Source organism: Glycine soja, chromosome 6, assembly GCF_004193775.1.
Source record: "Glycine soja cultivar W05 chromosome 6, ASM419377v2, whole genome shotgun sequence".
NCBI classification, from domain to species: Eukaryota; Viridiplantae; Streptophyta; class Magnoliopsida; order Fabales; family Fabaceae; genus Glycine; species Glycine soja.
The window spans coordinates 634,372-646,829 of NC_041007.1; the positions used below are offsets into that span (position 1 = coordinate 634,372).

At 30.8% G+C, this 12,458-nt stretch overlaps 1 protein-coding gene across 1 annotated transcript; it reads right to left on the reverse strand.

The window, feature by feature from the left end:
* Positions 1–8,078: 8,078 nt before the first annotated feature.
* On the reverse strand, positions 8,079–12,257 carry LOC114414455 (endoglucanase 24-like). Its single transcript, XM_028378726.1, has 4 exons — positions 11,765–12,257; positions 10,248–10,547; positions 9,242–9,403; positions 8,079–9,064 (listed from the first exon to the last, which is right to left on the reverse strand). Exons 1-4 carry the CDS (start codon positions 12,179–12,181, stop codon positions 8,459–8,461), a joined length of 1,485 nt encoding a protein of 494 aa, XP_028234527.1. The 5' UTR covers positions 12,182–12,257; the 3' UTR covers positions 8,079–8,458.
* Positions 12,258–12,458: the final 201 nt, after the last annotated feature.

Genomic DNA, 12,458 nt, shown 5'->3' on the forward strand with positions numbered 1-12,458 from the left:
CCTTGGTTGGAAAGTGAAAATAATTAAGAAGAAAATGAGTAGATTTTTAAGTTATTTGAATTAGGTGGAAATTTTGATATAAAATATCATTGTATTTTCTCTTCCAAAGAAAATAGTGATGATTATGGTTAAATTTTCTCTATACTTATTGAGTAAGGTAGAACACAAAATAGTTTCATATAAAAACATTGCCATTATTATATGATAATTTATCTTATTATTATAAATAATGTACATGTACTGCATAAAAGATAATCTTGTTAGCAATAAGATTTAACTCAATTGTAAATGTTGTAAATTTTTAATATCGTTGATTCGTATGAATAAAAAAAATAATTTTTTTATTTAAAAGATAATTGATCTTATTTTCTCTATTATAATTGAGAGAAAATAAAATTGTGAGATACACAATAGACTTCCATCATGTTTCTTCTCATTATTAAACAAGAGAAGTAGTCCTAATCACTAATCTTCTTCTTTCCATTACACTTTTTGTTTCTCTTAAAATTTATTAAAACAAACAATGGGTAATTCAGTGTGAAAATTTCATTTTCCTTTTTATATTTATTTATGAGTTAAACTAATTAAAATATGATAAATAGGACCTTTTATTTACTTTATTTTACTTTTTTCATCAAAGGTTAAGATTGCTTCTTTTAAACAAGGCGGATCAAGTAATTGAAGTATTTTTATGTAAGATTAAGAGAAAAAATATTACCCATTAAAATCTTATAATGAATGATAATAGTATAATACAAAAATATGTGAAAAGTCATTAACAGTTAATAATTATGTGACTCTAAGTATTTTTTTAATTTTAATCATTTAGATATAAGTAAACAGTTAAGATTTATTATCTTATATGTCGTGTGTTAATGTGTATTATTAATTTGATAAAAAGTTATAACTTTATACCCTTGTCTCTAAAATGAACCTTTCCCTTTGAAAGAGTCTTGATATAATAAATTTACATTTAAGAAAAATAGATTATACTCACTGATCAGCTTGTAAGTTTGTTTTTTCCACTTTTAATAAATTTAAGCTTATTTTTCATTAACAAAATATTAAAGATTAACAATTAATACTTGTTAATAAAAAAACTTAATTTTATTTTCCTAAAAAAATATAATTATGCAATTTAGGTTTCTCGGATTTTAATTATGTGAATTAAGTCTTTCAATATTACAATTATGTAATTTAATTTATCCATCAATATTTCGTTAAATATTTAACATTTCGTTTAGGTGATGTTAAATGATGATGTAATAATTGATCCATTATCTAACACATATATTAACATGACTTAATTATACTTTAATTTTTTTTAGAATTGTAATTGTAAGGTATGTAATTAAATAATATCAACACATTAACTATCTTATCATCATCTAATATCATTTTAATAAAATATGTTAAATATTTAATGAAAGTTGATAAAGGAATCAAAATCTGTAAAAATTTGTTGGCCCAATAATAATATGTGTGGAATTAATTTCTTACTTAATGAGTTAAGAAATAATCGTGATATCTGATCCAATAAAAAAGTAAAAAAATCATATAACTGTAAAGCCTTGATAAACAAATATAATTAAAAATTCAAGATTAACAAAATACAATTGAAACACCTAAAAAACTAAAATATAATTACATCAACATTTAACAATGTGTCACATAGTCTTGTATGATATAATTATTTATCCTCTTTTACTCTAAAAAAATTTAAAATAAGTCACATACATTAACTAAGTTAAATCCCTTTAATAAGATAATTCTTCTAACGTTTTAGACAGCATGGTAGGTGAACATTATTGTGCTTCCTTGTAGCGTGAACTCATTTGTTAAATTAGATCTACAGGAAATAAAAACAACAAATGTGTGGCTCCAATATTACAAGCTGAAGCGTGCGTGCATCACGTCGGGGATCTATTAATCAGAGCTGCCCTTTTTCGCCTTTCACGCAGAGTACGTAAAATGTTGGGTGATCGACTGGACTCTGAAAACTATTTTGAACATGATACTTAGTTTAATTTAAGTAAAAAGAATTTATATTTTTTAAACATGTGATCTTATATATTGAAAAAAAAATTGTTTGATCATTCCTCATTTTAGCGATAATATTATTTCAAAAGATTAATCTCTCACTTACTGAATAAGTAGATACTTTATCTTTGAGGGAGGAGTTATAAAATTTGTTTGAAGGAAAGAGATGAAAGAAAAAAATGACCGTGAGTTTAAATTTTATTATTAACAAAAAATTAACATCTAACAACTAACATTCACGATAAAAAAAATTGTCTTTTGAGGAGGGGAAATTAATATCTATGCTATGAACTTTTTATAGCTATTAGACTAATAATTAAATATTGTAAAAAAACAATCAATTACTCTCGGTGTAACATGTGTTATTGTTGCCTCATTAAGACCATGGCTTAAAATGTGTAGAGAGAATGCAAATATATTTTTTTTCTCTCTAGCACTGACAATTCAATTCCTACCAAAAAATTTATGAAAGTTCTTCCTTGTGGAGTTCTAAATTCCTCTATACTGTGTAAGTTACTCTGAAATCAATAAATTATTGATATTATATGAATGACATAGATTAGCCAAGCTTAGAGTATGCCTGCAAATAAATTAATTATAAGCATCAAAATCTAAGACATCACATAATTTAGTTCGGTATAGGGTTTTTTTTTTTGTATATAATATAGGGTATTAATAAAACACTCGATCTTTATAACTTTAATTATTCTTAATACTTTTATAATTGAGTTAAATTCTATGTTGATTTTACTAAATATTTTGGAATTTATTTATTAGTTAGCAGGGTATTAAAAATATAAAAAATAATTTTATTTTAATCTTTCTCCCAAATTTATAAATAAGAATTTAATCATCATATTAGTATAAATGTTTTTACACTATTGTCCAATAGAAATTATTTTTAAGATAATTTTTACAATAATTATTATAAAATTTAATAAGCTTATTATATATAGTAATATTTGACTAAATGGAATTTAAATAAATATATTCAAATTCAATCCTGTAAATAATACTATAGTATTCATTTCTCTGTCTGCTTCGGTGGTTAGTCGCTTTGCAGGAATAGTCCATTCCGTTGGGACGATAACATGGCGAAATTGACCTTCTAGCTACCAGTTACCATGCAATCATGCATGTTTCAAGAGGTTAAGGGAAAGTTTAATTACTAATTAAGTATCCGTGGAGCTTGTTCATGAATCCATATATAATTAACACCCCTTCCTGCAGCACATGCAAAAGTGAAGAAAAAGTAAAATTAAGCCTATAAAGAGGCTTTGGCAAAGCTTGAGTTCCATGTGTTTTGCGTAAATTACGTTGTTCCTTCCTGCATTGCTCTGATGCCACGTGCAGGCTTTTTGCCCTACAAGCTCACTATATATATTGTAACAGATAAATTTAAGGTTTAAGACATTAACCCATTACCAAAATAAAAATTAAGTGGCAAATGTATATTTTATTTATTTATTTATACAAATTCAAATGCACATTTTTATTTATTTATTTATACAAATTCAAATGCATATTTTTTTTGGTAGCTAATGTCATGTAAGCTCCCATTTCTATAGTCTATATAATTTAAAATATTGTATTTTGCTCACTATAATTACAATTTTTTAATCTTTTTATTCTTGCCGTATATTTTGTTTTTTCCAAAAATCATCTAACGTTGTTACATATAGATGTTTGTTTTTGGAGAGTACATATAGATGTTTTAAAACTGCATGAAATAAAAACCGTCTATAGTCTATAGATGTTTGTCTAGGTGTACAACAGTTCAGAGTAATACAGGAATTTTTATTTGTGGGATTGAGTGTATATCATGTTGCAATTGGTTTGATTGCTAATTCAGAGTGAAACAGTATGCAACTGGTTTGATTGAGTGCAGATCATGGAACATTTGGCTCTTTTCGTGCAAAATGATAGGTGATGAATTTCTTGAGCAACTTACTTTAATAATTGAATGTACAAGTTTTAAATTATGTTGTCGTTTCAAATAATTTTTAACTTGTATTTATATGTTCCATGTCTTTGGAATACATATGGGCCAGATTATGTAGACCTACTTGGCTATGCATCAATTTTCTGGAAACGGAAGACATGTCTTCAAGAAGGACGTGCCATGGGTTTGGAGACTGGTTCATTGCATTCAAGTTCAAGGTTGCTTCAACTCAGATTGTCCAACAGACAAAAACTGCACAACACAACTTTGGTCATTAACCATGATGAATTGTTTGTTTGAAGTAACAATGTGACATTAGTCATGAATGGCTTACGTACCATGATTCCAGGGACAGCAGGTGGGATTCTCCTGTGAAGGAGCTTGGGGGTGTAATTAGCAACATGCTGAGGAGTGGCCTTGTCCTGGAGTAACCATGCTAGGCTTGAGGAGAATACTTGTTCTCAGCCAGGTAGAAGAATACCTCAGCCCACACCTTTTGGCCTACTTCGAATCCCATGCGAGGAGAGATACAACGTGTCCTCTAAACAAAATGCATAATGTTTCAATGGTTTTGTTACCGGGAACAATGTTTTGGTAGAGAGTTTCCTCAAAGAGAATGGTAGCAGAGATGTATTCACCAAGACCAGGAGATGACTTGAGAAGAGTAGCTGAAGCAGAGGCCATTGTTGAATCAATGTAGCTGTAAGCTAGGTACTGTCCAAGTGATGTCCGTGAGGGAAAGAAAGAAAGAAAGCAAGCACGAGGTTACAATTGGCCTAGCTATTAGCTACTTTGTTTTGTTTTGATTCTCATTAAGCAATGGTGGAGATTCAATGACAGGATCTGCTCCCTATCATTCCTTATCAATCCCTCCCATGCCTAAAGGCACTGAATCATATTCATTGGCCTACACTTGGTTTAAATGCATTCCAGAAATACATTTTTTTTGTAGTGGGCCTTTAGGCCCTTTCTTTCACACACACAAAATAATGTCTTCCTCATCTTACTCAACTATTTTGGCAGGAGAATAACAATCAAACAAGGCCAGAGACTATTTAAAAATAATTATTTACTTAAACAAATTTTTTAATAGTAGTTATTTTAAAAAATATCAAAAGATACTTAAAAAAAATTATTTGCCGAACAGTTAAACACATCTTTTATAATTTTTTTTGAAGCCAGTGTCTTGTCAATCATAACCTTAATTGGAGTTTTTTTTTTTTGCTTTTTACCAATAATTATAAAAATGTTTCAATAATATATTTTGGTATAAACTTTTAAATGAAAAAGGGAGTACAAATAAAGTGTTTTTTTTTTTAAAAAAAAATTATTACGAAACAACTGAAATTAAACGTATTCATTTCAAGCCTTTTTCATCTTGCAAGAAGACGTTTCTTGAGTAGTGTTAATAGAAATCAAGATATTGTTTTTCCTCTACTCTAGATTCTAGACGATCCCAATTCGCAATAAAGATTTGCAGAACAGACGAACAATAGAGAGTGCTATTGCTCTAGCCCTTATTTCACCATCAAAGGTTCATCTTCACATATTTTTACCTTTACCGTTTAACTAAAATATCAGTCAAAATCCATATTCATCGTTTTCCAATTGGTATTACCAAAATCCATATTCCATGCTAAAAATAGTAGGCCCACTAAAAGAAGCCCAACTTAACTCCTTTTCGGTCACAAATACAGATATAGACTCAAATTAAATATTGGACCCAATCCATGTCCATATCTTTACTGTGTAAGGCACAAGATTATTTAAACTTTTTAATTTTAAAAAATAACAATACTAGATTATATGTCATGTAAAAAATTAATGAAAATAATAATGCTCTCAAACCATCTAATAATTTATTATACGAAACCTGGTGACTTTTCTTTTACTGAAAACCCTGGTGATTTTATTTTTCTTTTATTTTGGTTAATTATATTTTCTTTTTTAAAAAATATATTTAAGTATGTTGTCCTTGTCTTTTTTAAAAGGATATGTTATAATTGTTGTTTTTTTCGTCCGTGAAAATTAAAAATATTACTAGAAAATTAGTTTATAATAATTAAAACATTATGAATTGGTCCTTTAACTAAGTTATAGTTGTTTTAGTAGATAAACCAATTATCAACAATAAGCAACTACGGACAATTATTTCATGGACATTTTCCCATTATCTACTTCTTACATTGTTGTAATTAATTAGCTAATTTTAAATAATCCATTGATTTGACACGATGGCATAGTGTCCACTATCTCTATCATTGAAGGTGTCTCCTCCTCTCGAGACTTGATTCTGTTTGTAAATAGATCAGATTAATGTAGTATTTTTCAACAAGCTTATGTACTCTATGTTTTATCATTTGTTCAACAATAAGTGTGAGTGACGAGTACGGTTTGCACGATGGAAGACGGAACAATGACGTGAGAGCATGAAAAAATAATATTTTTTTAATATCAAACACTTTCTAATAAATTTTTTACATTATTAATTAATTAGAAAATAATATTAAATATATATTTTTAAAAATAATTATTATAAAAGTTAGTAATGTTATTATACATATACTCCTATTATTATTATACAATAAGAAAGGAAGATTTTACATGTTTGAAAAAGAATGTTAAGTAACACTGGGTTGGATGACTTAGGTGGGAAATTCACGAGTTCTGTGGCCGTATAGAATGTTTTAATTGTATCAAGAATTTAAATGCACCCAGGTCAGAGGGTCAGTTGCCATTGGTGTTCTTGTGAAGCATCACCTAGCCATGAAAAAGTGCTATAATAATTAATGAGAACAGCAAGAGGATTGCGGCGGGAAGGCAAACCCAGAATACTATATATACGGTGCCGGAGGTCGTGAGCCCAATTAATATGGGTTGGTGAAAAACAACATTGGTAATGGTGGGTGGTTGAAATACTAGTACAACTGCTACACAAATTGGCTCTCTCCTGTCATTGCTCATGTAGTTTTACCTTTTCTGTTTTTTTCTATCTTGAACTTTTTATGATGATCTCTGCTACTAGAAATCAAGATATTTATTTTGTCCAAATTTGACCCTGGAACATTTTTTACATACTTTCCTTCCGCAAACGCATCTTTGATTATAGAATTCATTATGGAACTTAGCACGTACCTCCCTGCCATAATTGGCATTAAATTTACTTGATCATTTTCCTTTCTCAACCACCAGTCCATCCTCGTACATATCATTTAATTTGTCCCATGATTTACGGTGGCAGGGTTAAGCTTTGCATTGGTATCAACACATTCAATGCTCTCCTATCTCCTCCTTCCACCATTGAAGTAGCATCTTCATACTTTATTTTTCGGGCAGGTTGCAATATTTGCAAATGTCATGAATTCCCACATAATACTCCCTAGCTATTACTGGTTGATTCAAGTCATTCTCCATACACATTCTATTAAATCGTTCAAACATGCGTCCATGGTGGTGATACGGACACTCTATCTTTCCATTTTTATTAAATTCTGTCCAATAAGATCCGCTCGTTCTCATCTCCGTAGTGTATTCTTATTGCCCAACAACTTATCACGAAAATGAATCTTTTCTTTAAGTTTGAAGATTTTCCTTCTTCATGAAAGAATAAATCTCCAAGTTTTCCTAGCTTGAACATTACCAATACTTAAATATACCGGTTACCAGTCTCTTATAAATTATAATTATATACCTTGAAATAAGCTTAGGCTTAGCAACCAATTTAGAAATGGAATGGTAGCCAAAAGCATGGGATAATGTAGCGTATAAATCGCAAGATGTTTTTAATTGCAAAATGAGAACGGCAGGCGTGTTTAGTGAGCTATACATACATAGACTTCGCATTCATAAATTTAATTATAGACAAATTTTTCTAAGAGCACTTGTATCAGAAGAAAATAAAAAGACAAAATAAAAAATATTTTTTATAAGTTAAAATTAATTTATGTATAAATTAATTAACATTTTTTTCATATTAACTTTTTTCAAAATTTATTTTAACTTGGGCATAAGTTAATTTATCTTATGATTCTTTTTTCATTTCTTATAATTGCACATAGAAAAAAGTATTCAAACAAGGCCTAAATATATTATTAGATTCACGATAAAGGAAGCCACACATTTGATTTTCCAAATAATTATGATCAAGAATAATACACACAGTATGATGTCTTGAGAAAAAAAAGAAAAAGAAAAAACCACAGTATGGCAATCTCACTCATATTTCTTGGATAAAGCAAGTAAAAAAAAAAAAAAAAACCTTGCAGTAATCGAGTTTTTTGCTCTTCAGCCTTCCCAGTGAAAAAGACACGAACAACTTCTGGGATTTGAAAATGATCTGTAACATTCCTCCTATATATGTATCCAACACATAGCAAGCCTCTTCGCTCTTGCTTTTTTCTCAAGATGAGAGACATCTTTTCTGCAGCATATGTTTTTTATTTACAAAAAGATCTGTACGGAAATTATAGTAATTAATCAAGGGTTGGGATTAGCAACAAAGTATGCTAAAATCCCAACAAATGGTGCATTAATGTATGTGGTTGGTTCGGACTTCCTAAAATCAGCCCTATCATCCTCATACACATCATCTTCACCTGGTCCTCCCACAATAGCTCCCACGAGAACATTAGGATTAGGATTGCTTGAGTTGAAGTAGATTGAACCTTCTTTGCAGGCAATGAATTGAGGATGGTCCTTGATAGAGGGTAAAGAGGAGCCACGGTGGTGAATATGCTGCGGATACTTGTTGCTGTAACCAACCATGTACGACATACCCATTGGGTTATCTCCCAAAATGTAATCAACTTGCTTCTTAGCATGCTGGCGAAGTGTTTGTGCGTTAACATAGACGTTCCCACAATTGATGGTTTGTGAAGTGCGAGATAGGTAATTGGCGTAAACCAATTCAAGGAATGCAATTGAAGTTGCATGTTGCAAGTTGCTGCCCCCAGGCCTGTATATTAGTCCACCGGGAGTGTACTCTATATGTGAACTTGATGTTTCGGGTATGAGCGTGCACAGAAAGCTCTCTGCTGAAGTCTTGTAGGATTCAAGAGACATTACGTTTCCATCTAGAACTTCCTAAAAATGGTAAATTTTGTTAGTAAAAAGATTAATTAATTAATACCCCCTTCGATTTGTATATATGCGAAAATTAATTATGTAATGATATATATATGGTCACATAAATTAATTTGTGCATGCAATTTCAATATTGATTCTATTGATCATAACAGGGTAAATATATTGGAGGCTGACCTTGGAGACAAGAACATTAAGGCCAGCATGCTTGTTGTCCCAACCGAACTCATTTATATTGTCTTCAGCACCAAGGGTTTTGCCATTGCTTTGAATGTAGTTGAGGAAATTTTCATCCTGAGTAGCCCTCCTTAGCCATGCGGCTCCCCATAACAATTCGTCCTGTTAATGTATAGTAAATGACAATTGACGTGTCAAATCCAAGTGATCCCAAGTACACAAATAGCCACAATATCAATTCTATCTGACACATAATTACACATTAATTGTATATTGCTTACAAATAATATGCTGTTTGTCCAATATATGTAGTTTGATGCTGATTGAAAAATATATAGTCACATGTCACTTTGAGAAGGACCCAAAGATTCTCGTGACCCATCATCACCCATGTTAGTTTAACTCCTCCATCAATGTGTCATGCTCATGTGAATGGGATAATGTCAGGATGCATTATATCAAAGAAGACAAGTAATTTTAAATCTTCTTAAGTACTTATCTTCATATTTTTATTATTATTATATAAAGAAAATGTTAAAATATTTTAAAATTTAACTACATTTTGTTCAAGTTTTTTTTCCTATTAAAAACTATTAGTAATAAATATAACTGTACTAAATTTATAATTTAATGTACAATTCTAAACCAACATAATTTTAATACAATATTTCTAGTTAAATGTAAACATTTTTTTACCATAAACAAAAGTTTACCTTGTACACTTCCTTTAGGTCTATCTAAAGTAAAAACCAACAAATTAACATGGTATAATTGAATTTTGCATGATGGCTTCGTTTTTAGTTGTCAGAGTCTTTTACTAGCATTATGCAAAGGCAATATCATTGTGAATTGTCTACATATCCTTTTCAATGTCTCGTGCATTGAAACTTGAAAACAATATCCTGGAACGCTTTTATTATAGACATAGTACATTGCATCTAAAAGCAAAAAGCAATCCCCTATATATTGAAAGTAACAACTAACAAGTGAATTAATTAGTAATTACCTGATAACCATCGAAGTCACAATAATATGGGCAAACACCACTCCTAACATTAGCATTGTCACTGTAGGCACCCCTATAGGTATCTGCAAATTGAAAGGCCTTAGCAGCATTTCGTAGCAAAGTCTCTGAATAAGAAGGATCCGATGAACGAAAAGCCATTGATGCAGCAGCTAGTGCCGCAGCAGTTTCACCAGCTACATCTGAAGCTGGGTTTGGAGCATCAACAGCATACACTGTCCTGTTTGTGTCCATGTCCTCAGGCCTTTCCCAACAATTGTGGTCAGAGATTGGATCACCCACCTACATAAATTTGTGATTAGTCTTAATTATTCGTTAAATGAAAAGGGAATGGAACACACTGCCATCCTTGGCGCGTCGGTGATGTATTCGTCTGGATTAGGAATCCAAATGGAAAATAAATGAAATTTCGCATTCTAAAATCAGGAGGACAGTTGAATCATAAAGTGATAAGCCTATGAAACTCACCGACTTCGAGGATCAAAAGTGATCCACTCGTGCACGCATGACCAAAAAGACAAATAATTAGAAACAAATGTAACTTCGTTTATCCATAAAAATTCAAAATAACACTAAATAAGTGTAAATGCAATTAGTACTACTTTTCAATTTAAATTATTTAATAAAATTTCATACTTATTTTCTAACGATAAGAAGAAAATTTAAAGAATTTAGTTTAGGAAAAATCAACATGAAATTTATTTAATAATAAAAATATTTTAAAAAAATCAAATAATGTATTACGTCAATGGACCGACAAAAAAAATTATGTATAGTGAAAAGAAACTGTATGACCAAATTATTCTATAACTTTTTTTCACTTAGAGGATTAACTCAATTTGAAAAATGGTGGTATATTTAAATATTCATAAATATTAAACATTTTTCTCTTTCTATCCTATCATACAATATTTCTGTATTTTTTTTCCTATCTCTCAAGCTGTCGTTTGGTTCTAAGTGTCTTAGATATCGTCAACCAGTGCCAGTAATGATTATGGATGAATCATTATTCCAATTAAGGTGGTGATTATGAAATTGTTGGAATTCTATAACGGATGGGATTAGAGGCACAGAATTTGACGTTTTCTTCGGTTATCAAAAAACAAAAAGGAAAGCCACGTCATGATCATGATTAGTGAATCAACTGAAACGGGAAGGGAGATTTTAAGAGAGTGGGATACGGGCATTATTATTTTTCGATAAAAATTATACTCCGTTTCACACCTTGTATACTACTAATAAATATATAAAAAAAAATACTAATATTAGATAGTTTAGTATTAAAAAATAATAAAAACATATTCCCCCTTGTATCTAAAAAAAAACATGAAACATCAGTCTGAATGCTACATGTAATTAAAAATATTGAAAAGAACAAAAGTATTTATTATATTACGTAATTAGTAATTAATAGTAAAAAAACAAAAGAGACGTGATCCAGTATGAGTTAGAATGCAATTTACGAAACAGGCATTGGCATAGAACGTTGATTTACTCACCTGAACGAAAATGCGGTTTGGCTGAGAAACGGTTTTGAGCAAATAATCGGTAGCCCAACGGATTGCGAGCAGCGCGTTTCGGTGTTCATTGGGAGGCATCATGTCTCCGAATTCGATGACGCTCCAGGACAGCATTGTGGTGGTGAATGCCATCGGAAACCCGAATTTGATGTTGTCGCCGGCGTCGTAGTAGCCGCCGGTGAGGTCGAGCTTGTAGGTCCAGCCGTCACCAAGAGCCGAATTGGCGCGCCAGGTCTGTCTCTGGTCCTGCGGCAAGAAACCCGAACGTTGGCCCTCGAAGAATAGGATTGCCTTGGACAATGCCTCCTTGTAATTGTGGGCGCTTCCTGAATTAATAATGAAAACAAGAAAAAGAAGAACAAGAGTGAGTTTGGCGTTGGACTTAGGAAGTGCCATTTTTGGTTAATTAATCGTCACGAGTGTGCGTTGAAAGTGCTCAATGGGAGAGAACAAAGCTTTTATTTCTACTGCCTTTCACTCACTCTCATTCTTAAACTGGAATCTCTCTTAATGCATAAGCCAACTCTTATAATATTCCCACTCTTCCTCATTTTTCTTTTATACTTATAAATTCTAGTACTATTTTTTTAGTAAAACATAGTAGGGACTAGGGTCTTTGACTTTTTTTAATAAAATTTCAATAATTTTTCACATTCTTTTCATTCTTGAATAT